Source organism: Lithobates pipiens, unplaced genomic scaffold (genome assembly GCF_037356315.1).
Source record: "Lithobates pipiens isolate NorthernLeopardFrog02 unplaced genomic scaffold, aLitPip1_a1.2 Scaffold_18, whole genome shotgun sequence".
NCBI lineage: Eukaryota > Metazoa > Chordata > Amphibia > Anura > Ranidae > Lithobates > Lithobates pipiens.
The window spans coordinates 564,688,981-564,707,016 of record NW_027507758.1 but is presented as its reverse complement, the minus strand read 5'-3'; the positions used below and the strand labels follow the sequence as shown (position 1 = coordinate 564,707,016).

Genomic DNA, 18,036 nt, shown 5'->3' with positions numbered 1-18,036 from the left:
TGCTGTTTTATTCTAGTCTATTCTAGTCTAGTATATTTTTTCTTTTGAGTCTATTGTTTTTGTAATTCTATTCTATGCTTCCCTTTTCTATACTATTATTTTCTATTCTATTGTAATTTGAATTTATTCTATTAAAAATTCAAATTTTAGAAGAAGGTTATTTTCTTTCTCTAAATATTTGGCGATGAGGTGCCATATCTGAAACGGACCCCATAGCCACACTTCTCCACAATTTTGTTATTTTCTTTCTATTTTATTGTATTCAATGTTTTCTAGTCTACTCTTTTCTATTCTATTCTAGTCTAGTATATTTTTATTTTCTATTCTAATCTATACATTTCTATTCTATTCAATTTCAAATTTCTTCTATTCGAAGTTTGGAAAATGGTTATTTTCTTTCTATTCTATTGTTTTTGTAATTCTATTCTAATTTGAATTTATTCTATTCAAAATTCAAATTTTAGAAGAAGGTTATTCTCTTTCTATTTTATTGTATTCAATGTTTTCTATTCTACTCTTTTCTATTCTATTCTATTTTTTCTATTTTATTCTTTTCTATTGTATTCAAATTCAAATGTATTCTATTTGAAATTCGAATTTCAGAAGATGATAGTGTTCTATTTTTTTTATTCTATTCTTTTTTTTATTCTATTCTATTCTTTTATTTTCCATTCTATTTTATTCAGTTCTTTAATTTACTATTTTATTTTGTTCTGTTTTATTCTATTCTATTCTATTCTTTTATTTTCTAATCTATCCCTTTATTGTCTATTCATTTTTTTTTTTTTATTCCTTTACTTTGTATTCTATTTCTTTTTACTCTATCAAATTATATAATTTTTTTCATATTCTATTATATTTTTTTCTATTTTATTTCTTTTTTTTCTATGCTATTTTTTTTCTCTTTGAAAATTCGAATTCAAATTGAAAATGATCTGAATTCGAAAACTATTCAAATTCAATTTAAAAAAACGATTTAAATTTAAATTTCGTCCAAAATGTTGTTTTGTTATTCCAGATTCATTTAAATTTCAGTACTATTGTAATTCGGAAATGCGGATACATCCGAATTTCCAAGTAACGACAGATTCATCTGAATTTAAACCAAAGTGAACCGCACATGTCTAATCTCATTGAATGAAAAATGTTCCATGATTAGACAAAGTGGAGAAGTGGGGCAGTGATGTCATGATCTCTACCTCGTCCAAGAATCTTTTTTTATGAATTTAATAATTTTTAAATGGACTAGGGAAGGATATGGTCACCGGTAGAAAGAGGTAAAAATAAAAACCCGGAGGTGGGTCTCATCTTTCTTCACTCCAACCAAGGCGTTGGGCATGTTAGGTAAGGGAAACAGGCAGTGAAGCCTTCTGGCTCCTAATGCGAATGCTGTGCTTTCCGAATGGTCCTGCACTCTTCTGGGACCTGTGCGTGTCCCAGAAGGCCGCCGTAGGAAGGAGAAGGGGCCAGACATCATCGTAGATCGCAGCGGCAGTCTGATCAGAAGTGGGTACCTGTCAAAACCAGGTACCTGCTCCTCCCAAAAAATTGCCAAATGTGGCAGTGGAGGGTGCAAACAAGCAGAGCTTCCCCTTTTGTTTGGAGCTCTGCTTTAACCTTCTTTGTCTGCCCCAGGAGTCCTAAACAAATTCTAAGCAGATTATTCAGTTTTCAGTAGGTTGAGCATGGGAACACCCCTACTATCCTTCCATGCAATGTAGATGCCTAACGTCACTGTGATGGCTCCATTGCTTTGAAAGATGTTCCACCTATCGGAAATTCAGATTTCCTGGAAAAGGTTAGTGGAGCGAATCGACATTAATATTATTAACTTGTGAACTACATTGTATGGCCTAGTATCAACAGATAAGATTGGTTGAGTAAAGGGCCAGTTGAATATGGTTTATGTCTAGAAGGACTTACCATAAAAGCCTTCTAGAGACTCATAGGAATTAAAGATATTTATTGTACAGAATGTAATGTGAGTCCATGGTTGGTACATGAGGAGAGGAACATCTGATCTATGGGTCCAGGAAGAACTGTTCACTCTTCAACTATCCCAATTAATTTCAATCATAATTAAAACAAGCCTGTTCTCAGGCCATGAAGATACTAATCGATTCTCAAAGGTAACGACTGAACATAATCTGCACAGGACTTTTACAGTGTGCTGCCATCTTGGATTCCTCAAGGAGAGCCTAGGCACAGGTTATAGATACCAATCACTGCCTACTAGCTTTCGTGCTGATGCTTCTATTCTGCCCTTTTTCTCCTAATGATCGGACTTTCCGCCAACAAAACCATGGATTTTTGTTCGAAGGTTGTTGGCTCAAACCTGTCTTGCATACACACAGTCACACAAATGCAGGCCAACAATTACGATCGTGAGAACGCGGTGACGTACAACACGTACGACGAGCCGATAAAAAGGAAGTTCAATAGTCATGTGATATCTCCATTTTACGAACGCTGGTTTTACAAGACCGAGTACTTGATTCCAAGTATGCGTGAACTTTTGTGCGTGGACATGTGTACACACGATTGGACTTTCCGACAACAACATTTTGTTGGCGGAAAATTTGAGAACCTGATATCAACCATTTGTAGGCGGAAAGTCCAACAGCAAATGTCCGATGGAGCATACACACGGTCGGACTTTCCAACAACACGCTCACATCCAACATTTTCTGTTGGAAAATACGAATGTGTGTACGCGGCATAAGAGTAACTCACATGCAACAAAGGGCACTCTGGATTACCAGACTAAATTAATTTTCAGTGTATGCATGGTTTGGAATCATCTTGTCTGAGAGTCATTTTAATACTAGTTATTTTCATAATGTCCATAGTCTGCCCACAGGTTCACTTTAAACTGCAAAATGTTTGCAAAAATTAGAACATTTTCCTGAAGACTTACTTGGTAATCCATTGGCCTCCCAGCACTGGGCTCCATTTTAATGTCAGGCTTAGATCTACAGAAAAAGAAATAAGTTACATAACATTAACATTAAAGTAAGCCTACCAACAAATAAATGCAGGGATTTAATATACACAGTATAGGAAACCTCAGGGGGCTCGTTATGTCTCTGGCTCACAATACAAATATTGACACAGATTTCCTGCACTGTGATATAGAACACATTTTGTATATAATCCTACAGGGATTTGCTGCTACCATGGTTTTGCGGCAAATCCAAGGGATTTTTTACTGCAAGCTTTGATTGTTTGCCACTAGAACTAAGGAACGACCTATGATGCAGTGCATAGTTATTGTCCCTGGTCAGCTGAGTGACAAGAGCCAATCATTTTCTCCTCACTATAAAACAGCAGGCTCCCAACAGCCATATTGTCTGTGTTTCATGGAGCTGTTTAAGCAAGACATAGATGCTTGGATCGACTTCAGTACTACCAGCCTGCCCATAGATGGATCAAATCTTGGCCGGTCCCTGTTGAACCAGATGAGATTTGTTCCATCTGTGGTAAGATTTAGAGAAAGCTGACGATTCTGCGAAATTAGATACATTGTTTTTTTTTTGGTTTTGTTTTGTTTTTTAGTTTAGTTTCATTTATTTTTACACTGGTATGTGCCCATGACAGTGTCAGGCTTCCCATTCTTTTAGTTTTTTGTTTGACAATAGCTTGTTTGTTTTTTGCCCTACATATGGGCAGAATTAAATAACAAGATTTGCCCCTATAGACTTCATTAGGATTCATTACAAAGGTTGCAAACTTCAAACTTTGAGCCAGATTTGCAAAACTGTTCATAAACCAAACCCAAAGAGATCCACTCATCAATTCTCAGATATTAAATGGCAGTTAAAAAAAATTGTAACTGCTAATACTATCCGGAAACTGACTTAATTGTCCCTACCAGTAAAAATGATTAATTATTAATCTATAGAGGCGAAGAATCAGCACCTTGCACATAAAAGACTACCAGCCATGTGTGATAGCGGCACCCCCAAATGACTTAATTGCACACGCTGGGATGCCTGACATGGCATGATGATGTCATTGCACTTACCATAGTGATGATACAGGCGTTTGCGTAAGGAATGGAGGAATAGGTACAAAGTTTATAAAATTCTGGAATATCCGATAGCACCTACGAAGGAGTCATCGATTTACCTTTTATTGGAGACATTAGTTGTGAGGGCCGTGACAGAGGCAAGAGATATGGTGTCTGGGTCCAGTCCACCACCCAGCCGCATCGCCTTCCTGTCCAGGTCTTCTGTCTCCAAGACAGCCGGCTCATCTGTAAATCCATATAATGCAGAGATTTAGAGATCTATTTTTACATAGTTCTGAGATGTGTTTAGACATTTGTCCCCCCTAAAAACACCTAAATGGGGGGCACCCATTTTATACAAGCTCCACCAATTGCATCAAGTGTTTAAGTAAAAACTATAGATGATAGCATGTGCTATAGGAGGCTACATATGTGGGCTCTGCTTTATAAACAGTTATTTTTTAACTGTAAATACCATCAAAGAAAGGAAAGATGATTTCATGTTTCCTGAATTATAGAGTCCTAATAATCCTTTCAATAACCCCTATTTCCCCCTTCCACTACAGTTCTCTTTAACCATGTGCAGAGATGGACAGAAGATATTAAGAAAATTTAGATAAATATATCACAATTTATACATTTTGAGATTAACACTGTCTTCAAAGCTGGCCCAAAAGTGCAATTATGAAGAATATAGCCCAGGATCTACTCAGTATACTAAAATGAGGAATAAACCTATTGGATTTATGATGGAAGAGACAAATCCAGATACCTTCTGTTTTGTAAAAACTCTACTATGCTGTGCTGTGGAGGGGTGCTTTGGTTCAGTTTTTGCATACCTCATCCAAACCTGTTTGGTTATACTGCCTACTCTGCAGCTGCAAAATCCTGAGTCCTCTTTACCTAGCAGGAGACATCTGAGCAAGGTGGTCCTCCGCAGTCCTTGTAGCCTTAAAGATTTTTTTGTTTCTAGTGTTCACTATGCTTGTCTCCTATATTCTGATTGCCTGCCTGTCTAACCACTTCTTATGACTTCTACTGACTTCTACTACCAACCCCACATCGTTTGCAAGCTACCTGCCCCGAACTTTGCTCTGTAGAGTATACTTCTGCCTATGGTCTTGGCATTATGTGTCAGCTCCTTGCCTGTGCATTAGCTGTTGACCAAATTAGAAACCACAAGGGACAAACCTGAGGGCAATGACCTGTCGTAATACCCTTATCTTCTTGTGGGACTCCCAGAGACGACTGAATACTCATACCTTAGGGAAACCCATCCATACCACTGGTGATACAAAGGTTCAAGTGTAATCGTACAATGTACTCACTAGGACAGCCTTTCTCAACCAGGGGTCATCCAGCGGTTCCTTGGGTTTCAAGGAGCAATGAGCAATTTCTACCTCTTAGCCCTTTTACACACGGTCGGAGATTCCGACGAAATGCTTCCTATCGGAGCGTTTTGTCGGATATTCCGACTGTGTGTGGTCTGCATCGGACTGTTTCCGTCGGAATATCCGACGGACCAAGTTTTCCAACTTTCCGGTAAAATTTTCCGACAAAATGCTCCTATCGGACATACTCCGATCATGTGTAGCCTACTCCGATGTGCCACGCATGCTCAGATCAAATTCTTAGACCAAAGCTATTGGCTACTAGCCTGAACGTAGTCCCGTCGTAACGAAATAACGTCATCACGTTATGTACAATCGGATTTTCCGACAACTTAGTCCGACCGTGTGTATGCAACATCACTTCCGGACCTCTTCCGGAATTAATCCGTCGGAATTACTCCGACGGATTTGGTTGTCGGAATCTCCGACCGTGTGTACAAGGGCTTAGATATCTAATTGTTAACACCATTTCTCTCACTGACCAAAGTAAGAAGCATGCTTCCCACTGACCCCCGCACTAATGTACAGTGATCTGTAGAAAAAAAAAATATATTGGAAGGGGTTCCTTCAGACCCAAGGGCTCGTCCTTGGTAAAAAGGTTGAAAAAGGCTGCTCTAGGGCTGATGATGAAGACTCTGTCTACCCATTCCACCCAAAATGGAAAACACTTTTTTGGATTGGGTTGCGTTTAAAACTGTAAATTAACACTAAGTTATTACAAGTTGTACCTTCTGTATTCCCTATATACTAATGTCCTAAAAATATCAAATAAACTAAATTTACTGCACTAGCTCATAAATCATGCTGTCTGAAAGTTATTGTGTTATATGAGTATAATGAAAGGAAGGAAAAAAAAAAGTCAATAAAACTTATATAAGAAATAAACATCCGCACATTCAGAGGGAAATGAGAAGCTTCCCGACTCGTAAAGTTTTTTTAGTGCAGTGACAGTTATGTGGGCAAATTGAATTTATTTTATTTTTGTTATATTGCAGTTTTTAGACATGATTAAAACACTAGTTTTAGACTGTTGAAGTGGACCTTCAAAAAGTGAAGATGTGCAATGTCATAGGGAATATCTAGAAATGACAAAGCCAATCTCCAGGGAAAGTAAAAATCCACTTAGCAGTGAAGCTGCCCCCACACTGTAAGGGTTAAAGTGATATTGAAAATTTTTTTATACTTACCTGCAATTATATCTTCTGGTAGTCCCTGTTGGAACTTTTGGCTCCTCCTTTCTTTTGGGTGTCCCCTGTAGCAAGCCAGATGCTAAGGAGTCACCTGTAAATGCGCACCCCCATTGGGTCCTGGGTCAGGCTGGTAGGCCCACTCTACTGACAACAGTTTGATAACAGCAGAAGCCTATGGCTCTGTGTGAGAGCAGCAGTTCTAGAGCCAAGATAGTGCCGGAGCAGTGACAGGAGACAGGTAAGTGTTTAGGGACAGAGGGGGGTAGGACAGGAAGTGGGGCATTTTTTACCATAATACAGAGAATGTATAATTAATATCCAAAATCTCCAAATGTTTCCACCTACTTCACTTTCACATGCAGGATGTACGAGGAAGTTGCGTAACCGGACACCATGGCCCTGATGAAAAGCTTACATACCCTGGAATGTTTGGCCTTGGTACAGACACAGAAGGTGGCATCTTTGTAAACTTTCACTATGTAGGTCTTTTGACTGTACATTTCTTCCTCCTCATGGCTCATTGTCTAGCCTGCTCAGTGCATCCACGTGAAAGCTAACAAACTCATTGACTATTTATACACAGACACTATTTGTGATTTAAAGCCACAAATGTGGGAAATTAATCTTTAATTGTCATTTTTAACCTGTGTGTGCCACCTTCGGTGTCTGTACCAAGGCCAAACATTCCAGGGTATGTAAACTTTTCATCAGGGCCATTTGGGTGATTTACGTTATCATTATGATTTAAAAAGGATCCAAAAATCGATGTGATAATAAATGGCTTCATGTGATTGCTATCCTTAAATAAAAGACAGTTTGGCATGATCGGTCATATTGAAAACTGTCTTTTATTAATTTTATTATTTTTATTAATTCCAAAATTTCACAATTTCTGACAGGGTATGCAAACTTTTGAGCACAACTGTATTTAAAATAAAGATTGCTGCACTATGGTATCTCCTGTGTTGTTTATTATTTTTTGAAATGGCCAATGTGTGAACAGGAGGAATAGCAGCCTTAAACTGGTTGTACAACCTGTACAACCACTTTTATCTACAGGTAAGCCTATATTAAGGGCCGGTTCACACTGTGGGCGATGCGAGGCGACACGACTTGCCTCGCCGCGATCTGACAAGTCGCCCCCGTTCTGTACAATGGAACCGTTCTGAGAGGAGCGACTCGAGTCGCTCCGACTCAAAAAAAAGTTCCTGTACTACTTCTGGGCGACCTCGGGGCGACTTGCATTGACTTCTATACAGAAGTCATTTGCAAATCGCCGCTGAGGTCGCGGCAGGTCGCGGCGAAGGCAAGTCGGTGTCGCCTCGCATCGCCCGCAGTGTGAACCGGCCCTAAGGCTTACTTGTAGGTTCTGGAAATATCTCCTAAACCTCCATGGTTTAGGAGATATTTACAAAATAGCCACATGCCGATAACTATGGCGCATGCGCCAATGAATATGGCGCATGCACCGAAGTCTGAGGCACATACACACTTTAGAAAGGGCAGATCGTGCCGTTTCTAATAGGGGTCATGTCGCGACTGGTGGCTGTTGCAGTTGAAGCAGTGTGCTGATAGGAAGAGACAGAAGAGTGACACTGGGAGGCGCTCATCAGCCTGCCTCTCCTTCTCCTTGAACTGCAACAAAGAAAACTCAATCTCCTGCCCTGTCAAACAGATCTGTATGCTATGTAGCAGGGATATGTAAATCTTAGGTCTGGATGGACAGAAATACAAATCCTTTTTTAGAATAAACAGCTTCCTTTTATGTATTTAGCTGGTTGCTTGGAATTCAGCTTTAATGCCTTATTACTTCCAATTCGTATACCACCATTTCTGTAACTTCATTAAACATTTAACTTCACACTATCTATCTTTGTTGTAATGAAAACTTTGAAAAGCCAATAATCTGAAAAGAATTACATGATTTTATTAGCCCCATTGCAGTTTGTGAAATTAACCGAAAAACAAACAGTGAATTACCGGTAGATGTTCTTAGTTATTTATTGTTATATTGGTCTGCTTAATTTTCCTTTTCCTTTTTTTTTTGAATATCCAATCCCCTGCTGATAACTTGATAAACTGTTGTCTGTGGACACCGCCAAGGCTTCTGATAGCATAGAATTGTTCTATCTATGGGAAGTGCTTAAACCCTTTGACTTCGGCAAAGTCTTCTGCAACTGTGTTAAACGCTTACGGTATATTCGTTCAATAGAGCCTCCATACCGGTTAACGGGAAGATGTCCACTCCTTTTCTTTTGTCCCATGGGACCAGACAAGTATGCCCACAGTTGCCCCTTTTTTCCTGGGGTGCATGGCTTTTTGCAGGGGAAAACATGAAGAGAAGATAGTTTTATATGGGGATGACACGTTGTTCATGGCCAATGCCCAGGGATCTTTTTCTACTGCAATGTCCATCATTAAGAACTTAAGTGTTTTCTTTGGCCTTACAATAATTTGGGATAAGCCCATATTACTACCATGGAACCCTCATGAGGGCCCTCTTTCAAACCAGAGGGTTGAACGAAAAAAAAAACCCTCAGCTCCAGTCGGAGCCGCTTCACTAGCGATCCAACATTAGTACAGCAATCTCTCCCCACTGAGCTGCTGTGTTCTGATGGGGGGATGCCCCCCGCCAGAACACTACAATCGGTCCTCTCAGTCATTGGTCAGGAGCTGGTCGGCTGCTGGTTTTCCAGCATGCTCGTCTGACAGAAGCTGTTGGACAGGGTGCCATACACACACGAGCCGAATGTCGGCCGAAATCCGGCCAATGTGTACGGGGCTTTACTTTCCAGATTTAAATCCCAGAGCAATGTGTGGTGGAAATTGCCTCTTTCTGTGGGTGGCCACACTATCTTTTTAAAAATGATATGGATGCCTCAGTTTTTGTACTTTTTCATTTATCCTGGTGGATTCCTCAAAAGTATTTAAAAAAAATAGTACTGTTTTTTGGGAGCCTAATATGGCATAAAAAGCCCCATAGAATTAAATATGATTTTTTATAATTTTTTTGAAAGATCAAGTGGGCCTAGCAGCACCAAATCCCGGTATATTTTTTAGCGACCCAACTTCAACATCTTGCAGGTTGGGAAAATAGAGGTTTACAAATATCTTCATATAATATACTTATTTTTTGCATAAACGTAACCCTCTGTTGTCCCTGGATTCTACCTCTCCACCTCCTAATCAATCTACTTACCCCACACTGCATTTGCTATATAATGTCGTCTACTAAAATATTATTGGGTATTTCTGAGTATACGAGATCCACTCCTCTTTGGACAAGGAGGGTATTTCCTGAAATCTTCCGACTGGAAGTTTTTTCCAGGTGGGAGTGTGAGGGGATCATCACCCTGATGCAATTGCATTCTGGGGGGGTGTTAAATACAAATCAACAACTCTGTTCTGATTATACCCTAGACCAGAAATGGTTTTATCAGTATTTGCAACTAAGGCCGGCCACACACGGTTCGAATCGTTAATGGACAGTCTGAATGTACCAAGCTGATCGATCGGTACAACCAGCCTGCCGGATTCTCTTGCGAGTATCGAAAATGGCTGCTATAGCCACTAGTGATAATCACTGTCTTCTCCTGGTGGGGATGGCTTCCCACGCTGGCCCCCGTCCCGGGAGAAGACAATGGCCCAGCAGGAAGGATTCCCACATCAACACTGTCTGTGTTGATGGGGGAATCTAAGGAATTTCTTTCCTGCAACCCGTGGTTGCAGAAAAGAAATTCGGCTCCATGTATGGCCAGCCTAAGACATGTTTTAAAGTCCTTGGGCCTGACTCGGACCATTTTTTTTTCCTTTACTCCCATTCTAGATATTATAGTTCAAGCAGATACTACTAAAGGCCTTATTTCTCTGGTATACACACAGCTGTTACTTACATTTCTTTCTAAATTCCCTAACCCCCCCATATTCATCTCCCCAAGTGCAGATGGGAGACGAATATGGATGTAATTTTATGAGAGGTATGGGAATAAATACTGCAGAATGTACAGCTGGTTTTACTGTCTCAAACTCATAGGGTGACCCAACTTTTCATTCTGTATAGGGTCTACAGAACCCCTGAATTTTTGTATGAAACTGTCTGTAGGGATAATCCCCAATGCACAAGATGTTGGAAACACCCTAGATGCCCTAACTATTGTACTGCATATGGCTCTATGCTCTATTTTTTTTTATGTACTAACAGTTAAGCTTCATACACACAATACGAAAAATTGGATGAAAAATGCCACTTTTGAAGCGTTCGTGCATATGAGCGTATCATTATTTTTTTTTATTTGGTGGGGGAGTGGATCTTGGGTGGGAGTTCCCACACTTTTTTCCCCAGGACTTGACCCCTTGTTTTATGTATATTAAAGATGAAGTAAAGCCTAGCTAAAAAAAATAGACCCTGCAAGGCAAAGGCATAATGAGCTAGTATGTCATTATGAATAACTTATCTGAGATGGAAGCCCTGGAAGCGACCCTCTTTGTCCTCCTCAAACTACGCCACCTATCCTGGAGTGACTTCCGGGTATTGCGGCTCCAGCGATGTGACTGGCCGGAGCCGCGATGACGTCACTCCAACGCAAGCGCGTGGGAGCTGCCACTAACGGTAGACAGCGGTACCTGTCTTTTGCAAATATCTCCTAAACCGTGTAGGTTTAGGTGATATTTATTGCACCTACAGGTAAGCCTTAATCTAGGCTTACCTGTAGGTAAAAGTCCGTAAGGGTTTACAACCACTTTAAGGGCAAAAGCGCCCTTCCTAGGGGTAGATTTCTTCTCACTTCCTGTTGTCTCCCTCCCTTTGCAAGTATGAGTTGTATGTAAGTCGGATGTTTGTAACTCGGGGACTGCCTGTAATCCGCTTTTTTTCTGTGTTTTTTTTTCTTTGTACATTTTATTTATTTTTTTCTTCTCTTTATATTACTTTAATACTTTATATTATATAGAAACCTTGTTCAATAATAAAATATGAATACAAAAAAAATGTAAACCAAAAAACAAGTTGCGCAAAAAGTGTCACCAAATCCTAAAAAAAAAGAATAATTTCTCAGTGACAGCTGCACTCACAAAATGCCAACATAAACATTATACATATTAGTATTACTGACAAACATGTTGTGCTATCAATATAGTGCAACAAGTCATAACAATGAATCAATCAAGTAAAAGATTTATATGTATAAAAAAATGTTAAAAAAAAAAAATGTGTTAAAAAACATTCATAAATAATCCAGTAAAGTCCATCAGAACTAAAGAAGAAAAGGAGTGCAAAAAGTTAATTTATACTTGGGTATCAACAAAAATCCATATTTCAATGTGGAAAGCAAAATCTTCACACCCTAGAGTTCACACCCGACTCTCAATCCGCTTATCAGCTACAAGATGGGGGTCTCACTGCACTTTATCCCAGTATCCTTATGGATGGATATCAGGAGCCAAGATTCCAGGATGGGTTACCATACAATCAGGATGTTCTACAGTGGGCTCAGCAAAAAGGAGAGACAAAGGAGGAACTCATAGTGCAGTAATTAAAAATCCATACTTTTTAAGCACTTATGCACCGCGGCATGCTGATGTACATGACGACTTTTCTGCCTGGCTACCCTACTTTCTCTCCTCTGAAATTCCAACACTCATTCTTGGTGACTTCAACATCCCTGTTAATCTTAACACTCCTGCTACTTCTAAGCTGCTGAGCCTAACCTCCTCTTTTGATCTAAAACAATGGACAAGTGCTTCCACTCACTCTGTTGGCAACTGCCTTGACCTCATCTTCTCCTACTTATGCACTCCGCACACCCTCTCCAATATTCCTTTTCCTCTATCTGATCACCACCTTATTAGTTTCAATCTCTCCTTGTCTGCCTCCTCCTTACCCTCCAACTACCAAACTATTAACCGTAGAAACCTTCGCCATCGTAACCCTTCTCTTCTTTTCTCTGCTACAGATTGTCTCTACGACAAAATCTCCTCCTTGTCCTGCCCCAACTTGGCTACTTCTGTCTACAACAGTTCGCTGTCATCCACCCTGGATACCTTGGCCCCCTTTACTACGCACACAATCAGGCCTCGGCCGCTGCAACCCTGGCAGACAGACAATACCAGAAGCCTCAAAAAACATAGCCGTGCTCTTGAGCGTCTGTGTCGTAAAACTAAGTCACAGCAAGATTTCAGCCAATATAAATCTGCCCTCCAAAAATACCATTCCTGCCTGCACGCTGCCAAACAGACCTACTTTATCACTCTCATTAACACCCTCTCACGCAGTCCCCGTCAACTCTTTTCTACCTTTACCACTCTACTTCGTCCTCCATTACCCCCACCCACTAACTTACTCACTGCCCAGGAGATTGCTTATCACTTCAAAAATAAGATTGAGACGATTTGTCTTGAGATCTCCGCTCTACAGACATCTCCCCCACCTTACACTCCCTGTCCTCCTGCACAATCAATACTTTCCTCTTTTGACCCAGCTACTATAGAGGAAGTCACTAAACTTTTTTCTAATGCCCACCTAACCTCCTGCCCCCTGGACCCTGTTCCTTCTCAAATACTACAGTCACTATCTGACTCAATCCTACACTCCTTAACTCATATCTTCAACCTCTCACTCTCTACTGGCATCTTCCCCAACCCTCTAAAACATGCACTAGTCACTCCCATACCAAAAAAGGCCTCAGACCCCACCAATCTTAACAACTTAAGACCCATCTCTTTACTCCCTTTTGCCTCCAAACTCCTTGAACATTTAGTCTACAACCGACTGAGCAACCACCTCATTGAAAATAACCTTCTCGATCCTCTTTAGTCTGGATTTCGCCCACAGCACTCCACAGAAACTGCCCTCCTAAAACTCACTAATGACTTACTAACAGCCAAAACCAACGGTCATTATTCCATACTCTTACTCTTGGACCTTTCTGCTGCCTTTGATACAGTTGACCACCCCCTCCTCCTCAAAAAACTCAATTTGCTTGGTCTTCATGGCTGCACTCTCCGTTGGTTTGAATCTTACCTATCTCATCGCACCTTCAGTGTCACTTACAACTCCACTTCCTCTTCTCCAACTCCTCTTAACTTTGGGGTCCCCCAAGGTTCTGTCCTTGGACCTCTACTATTCCCGATCTACACGTCCTCCCTGGGTCAGCTGATAGCCTCCCACGGCTTTCACTACCATTTATATGCTGATGACACCCAAATCTATCTCTCTGCCCCTCAGCTCACCCCATCAATCTCCTCTCGCATCGCTGATCTACTAACAGACATATCAGCCTGGATGTCACACCACTTCCTCAAACTTAATCTATCTAAAACCGAGCTCTTAATATTTCCTCCCCCACGTACCCCTTCGCCTGACTTCTCTGTCAAGATCAATGGCACATCTATCAGTCCATCCCCACATGCCAGAGTGCTAGGGGTAACCTTAGACTCTGAACTGTCCTTTCAGGCCCACATACAAGCCCTGTCCAAATCATGCCGCCTTAGCCTCTGCAACATTTCCAGAATACACCTCTTTTTAACTAATGACACCACCAAGCTTCTAATTCACTCCCTGGTCATCCATCTCTTGCCTCGACTACTGCAACTCCCTCCTCGTTGGATTACCTTTACACAGACTATCCCCCCTCCAGTCCATAATGAATGCCGCTGCCAGACTCATCCACCTTACCAGCCATTCAGTGTCCTCCACCCCTCTCTGCCAATCCCTGCATTGGCTTCCACTCACCCAACGAATAAAATTCAAAGTACTAACAATAATTTACAAAGCCATCCATAACTCTGCCCCCAGCTACATCACTGACCTAGTCCCAAAATACCAACCAAACCGCCCTCTTCGGTCATCTCAAGACCTCAAGACCTCCTGCTCTCTAGCTCCCTTGTCACCTCCTCCCTCCTCCTCTCCAGAGCTTCTCCCATCCTTTGGAATTTCCTACCCCAATCTGTCCGACTGTCCCCTAATCTATCCATCTTTAGACGATTCCTGAAAACCCTTTTCTTCAAAGAAGCCTATCCTGCTTCTAACTAACACTGTTTTACTTCCTCCATCAGCTCATCCCCCACAGCTATTACCTTTTGTATCAATTGCCTCTTCCTTTTTAGATTGTAAGCTCTAACGAGCAGGGCCCTCCGATTCCTCTTGTACCAAATTGTAATGTAACTGTAATGTCTGCCCTCATGTTGTAAAGCGCTGAGCAAACTGTTGGCGCTATATAAAACCTGTATAATAATAATAATAATAATAATCCTAACTTTGAAGAGGAATCTTGTTGTTATGGCAGCAGCTAGCTGCCATAGCCCCGGTATCCTCTTCTTAAGCCGGCGATCCACTTTCTAATAAGAGTGGTCTCTGAGGTGGATTCGCAGCAAGATCACTTTTATTGGCAGGGGTAGAGGGCCCCCCACCTCTCGCCACGCTCCGGTGCCCTTTGTCGCTTACCGGATCCGTCAGCAGCGGCGGAGGCGGTCGGATGTTTCCCTTTGCTGGGTATGGAGATGAGTGAGGGGAAGATGGCCTTCACCCGTCTCCATAACATTGCAGGGTGGAAGCAAGGTCAAAATGTCACTTCCACTCATAGCTCTTAAAGGGCCATTATTTTTTTAATTGACAATTTTTTTTATTTTTTATTGCATCTTAGTGTAAATTTGAGATCTGAGGTGTTTTTGACCCCAGATCTCATATTTAAGAGGTCCTGTCATGCTTTTTTTCTGTTACAAGGGATGTTTACATTTTTTTTTTTAAAGAACAATGTAAAAATAAAAAATAAAAGGTAAAATAAATAAGAAGAAATAACGGTTTAAACGCGCCCCGTGCCGTCGAGCTCGTGTACAGAAGCGAACGCATACGGGAGTAGCGCTCGCATATAAAAACAGTATTCAAATTACACATGTGAGGTATCACCGTGATCGGTAGAGCGAGAGCAATAATTATAGTACTAAAACTCCTCTGTAACTCAAAACATGCAACCTGGAGATTTTTTTTTTTAAACGTCGCCTATAGAGATTTTTAAGGGTAAAAGTTTGTCGCCATTCCACGAGAGAATGCAATTTTGAAGCGTGACATGTTGGGTATCAATTTACTCAGCATAACATTATCTTTCACAATATATAAAAAAATTGGGCTAACTTTACTGATGTCTTAATTCAAAAAAGTGTAATTCTTCCAAAAAAAGTGCGCTTGTAAGACTGCTGCGCAAATACGGTATGACAGAAAGTATTGCAACGACCACCAATTTATTTTCTAGGGTGTTAGAAAAAAAAACATTTATAATGTTTGGGGGTTCTAAGTAATTTCCTAGCAAAAAAATATTTTTAACTTGTAAACACCACATCTAAAAAAAAAAGGCCCAGTCCTCAGTGGTTAATGAAAGTTAAAACTACTTACAAGAAGGCAGGAGTAAAATGATTTTGGGAGGAGCTACAGTGGTGACTTTATTACATCCACTGGGGTGTCTGCATGCGATTGTTTTATATGCGATTTTACTCCTGCCTTCTTGTAGGATGTTTTAACTTTCATTTAAAAGCCTGAATTTTTAATTACTATACTATGGGGGTTATTTACGAAAGGCAAATCCACTTTGCACTGCAAGTGCACTTGGAAGTAAAGTCGCTGTAGATCCGAGGGGGACATGCAAGGAAAATAAAAAACAGCATTTTAGCTTGCACATGATTGGATGATAAAATCAGCAGAGCTTCCCCTCATTTCAGATCTACCCCTTAAATTTAGAGCAACTGCACTTCCAAGTGTAATTTCAGTTCAAAGTGGATTTGCCTTTTGTAAATAACCCCCTATGAGTCCCTCCTTTGTCTCTCCCTTTTGCTGAGCCCACTGTAGAACATGCTGGTTGTATGGTAATCCATCCTGGAATCTTGGTTCCTTATATCCATCCATCCCATAAGGATACTGGGATAAAGTACAGCCAGACCCCCATCTTAGGGTCAGAGTAGCTGGTAAGTGGCTTGAGAGTTGGGTGTGCACTTTTGTGTGTGAAGATTTTGCTATCCACACTGAAATATGGATTCAGTAAAAAAATTTACTTTTGCAAACAGAGACATATATCCATGCACCCAGTGGTGCCTGCAATACCCCCCTTTGATTTGTGGCACCTAAGGGGGAGCACGTTTGATGCCCCCACCCTTGGTACGCATCTGTTCCCAGCATCTGAAACCAAAATATCTGTTTAGGGTGGACTATTTGTAAAAATGACTCAATAATAAATAAATGAAATGGTGAAATGTAGCATTGCCAGAGAAGCACGTAAGGTGTTGAAAGCGTGCCCTGAGAGGTCCTGGATCAAGCACTGCATTAATTAATTATTGTGAGCCGAGAGGGGGATCAGTAGAAGTAGCGGGATCTCATTACCTTGTTTCCTGCCGTCATCTTTCGGTGGACGTGTCTTGCCGAGCTTCATGGCAGAAAATACTCCTTTACCAACTCTGTCAAATAAGGAAACAGAGATCATTAATTCACTTAAAAGGGGGAGGCCATGTATGGCTTCAAGTATGTCTAACCCCAAGAAAAAAAAATATACAGTATTAACATTCCTTTGATATGATGCCTGCAGTCGTTTGTTTTCTTACGGCTTTTTTTTCACCTGGTGATCCTGCTATTAAAGCAATAGTAAACTGCAGGTGATAGCAAAAAAAAAAAGAAGAAATTCCCTGCAGGGCAATGTCATAATGTGCTAGTAGACTTACCTTAGAACGAAGGCCTACAGTCCCGCAATTTCATAGCTGAGATGGCTGACATCTTCCCCTGGTCTTCCTTCCAGGTTTGTGACCACATGAGTGGCCGGGGGCACGATGACGTCACTCCCGTGCATGCGCTTGAGTGCCGCTGTTTCCAGCACAGGCTCTGAAAGGTCCGGCGCTGTAAGCAGGACCTTTGGAACGCATGCGCGGGTGATGTCATCGGCTGCATGCACTCTGAATATCTCCTAAACTGTGCAAGTTTTGGAGATATTCCCAGTACTTACAGGTAAGCCTTATTATAGGCTTGCCTGTAGGTACAAGTGGGAGTACAGGGTTTACTACCACTTTACACACTTCCTGTTTTAGGATGATAACGCTCACTCACTGAACTGGGACTATGGAGGAGCAGCTCTGTCAACCTAGGCTGTTCTCCTGATTTGGACTACAAACCCCTCTCCCCATCTCCATTAGATAAGGGGGCATTCGTTAGTAGTTCACAAAAGATAGCTGGGGAAGCTAATAACATGTTTGATAGATCAGTTTACTGCACATATTATTAATAATATTATTATTATTATTATACACGGTTTATATAGCGCTAACAGTTTACACGGCACTTTACAATGTAGAAGGGGGACAGTACAATTACAGTACAGTTCAATACAGAAGGTACAGGAGGGCCCTCCTCGTAGAGCTTACATTTTAAAGGGACAGTTGTTAGGTGGGTGTGGGATAGGCTTCCCTGAATACTTAA

At 41.0% G+C, this 18,036-nt stretch overlaps 1 protein-coding gene across 18 annotated transcripts in view; it reads right to left on the bottom strand.

Moving 5' to 3' along the window:
- OTOF (otoferlin) overlaps window positions 1–18,036 on the bottom strand; it is a 529,099-nt gene that overhangs the window by 155,357 nt on the left and 355,706 nt on the right. For all 18 annotated transcript variants that reach the window (XR_013276955.1, XM_077488986.1, XM_077488987.1 and 15 more), the window contains 3 exons: window positions 16,954–17,027; window positions 4,129–4,255; window positions 2,918–2,972 (listed from right to left, as the gene is read on the bottom strand). Coding sequence is in view for 17 of the 18 variants with exons in the window: in XM_077488986.1 (XP_077345112.1) it covers window positions 2,918–2,972; window positions 4,129–4,255; window positions 16,954–17,027 (256 nt within the window). In the remaining variant the exon portion in view is untranslated. The remainder of the gene's footprint in view (window positions 1–2,917; window positions 2,973–4,128; window positions 4,256–16,953; window positions 17,028–18,036) is intronic.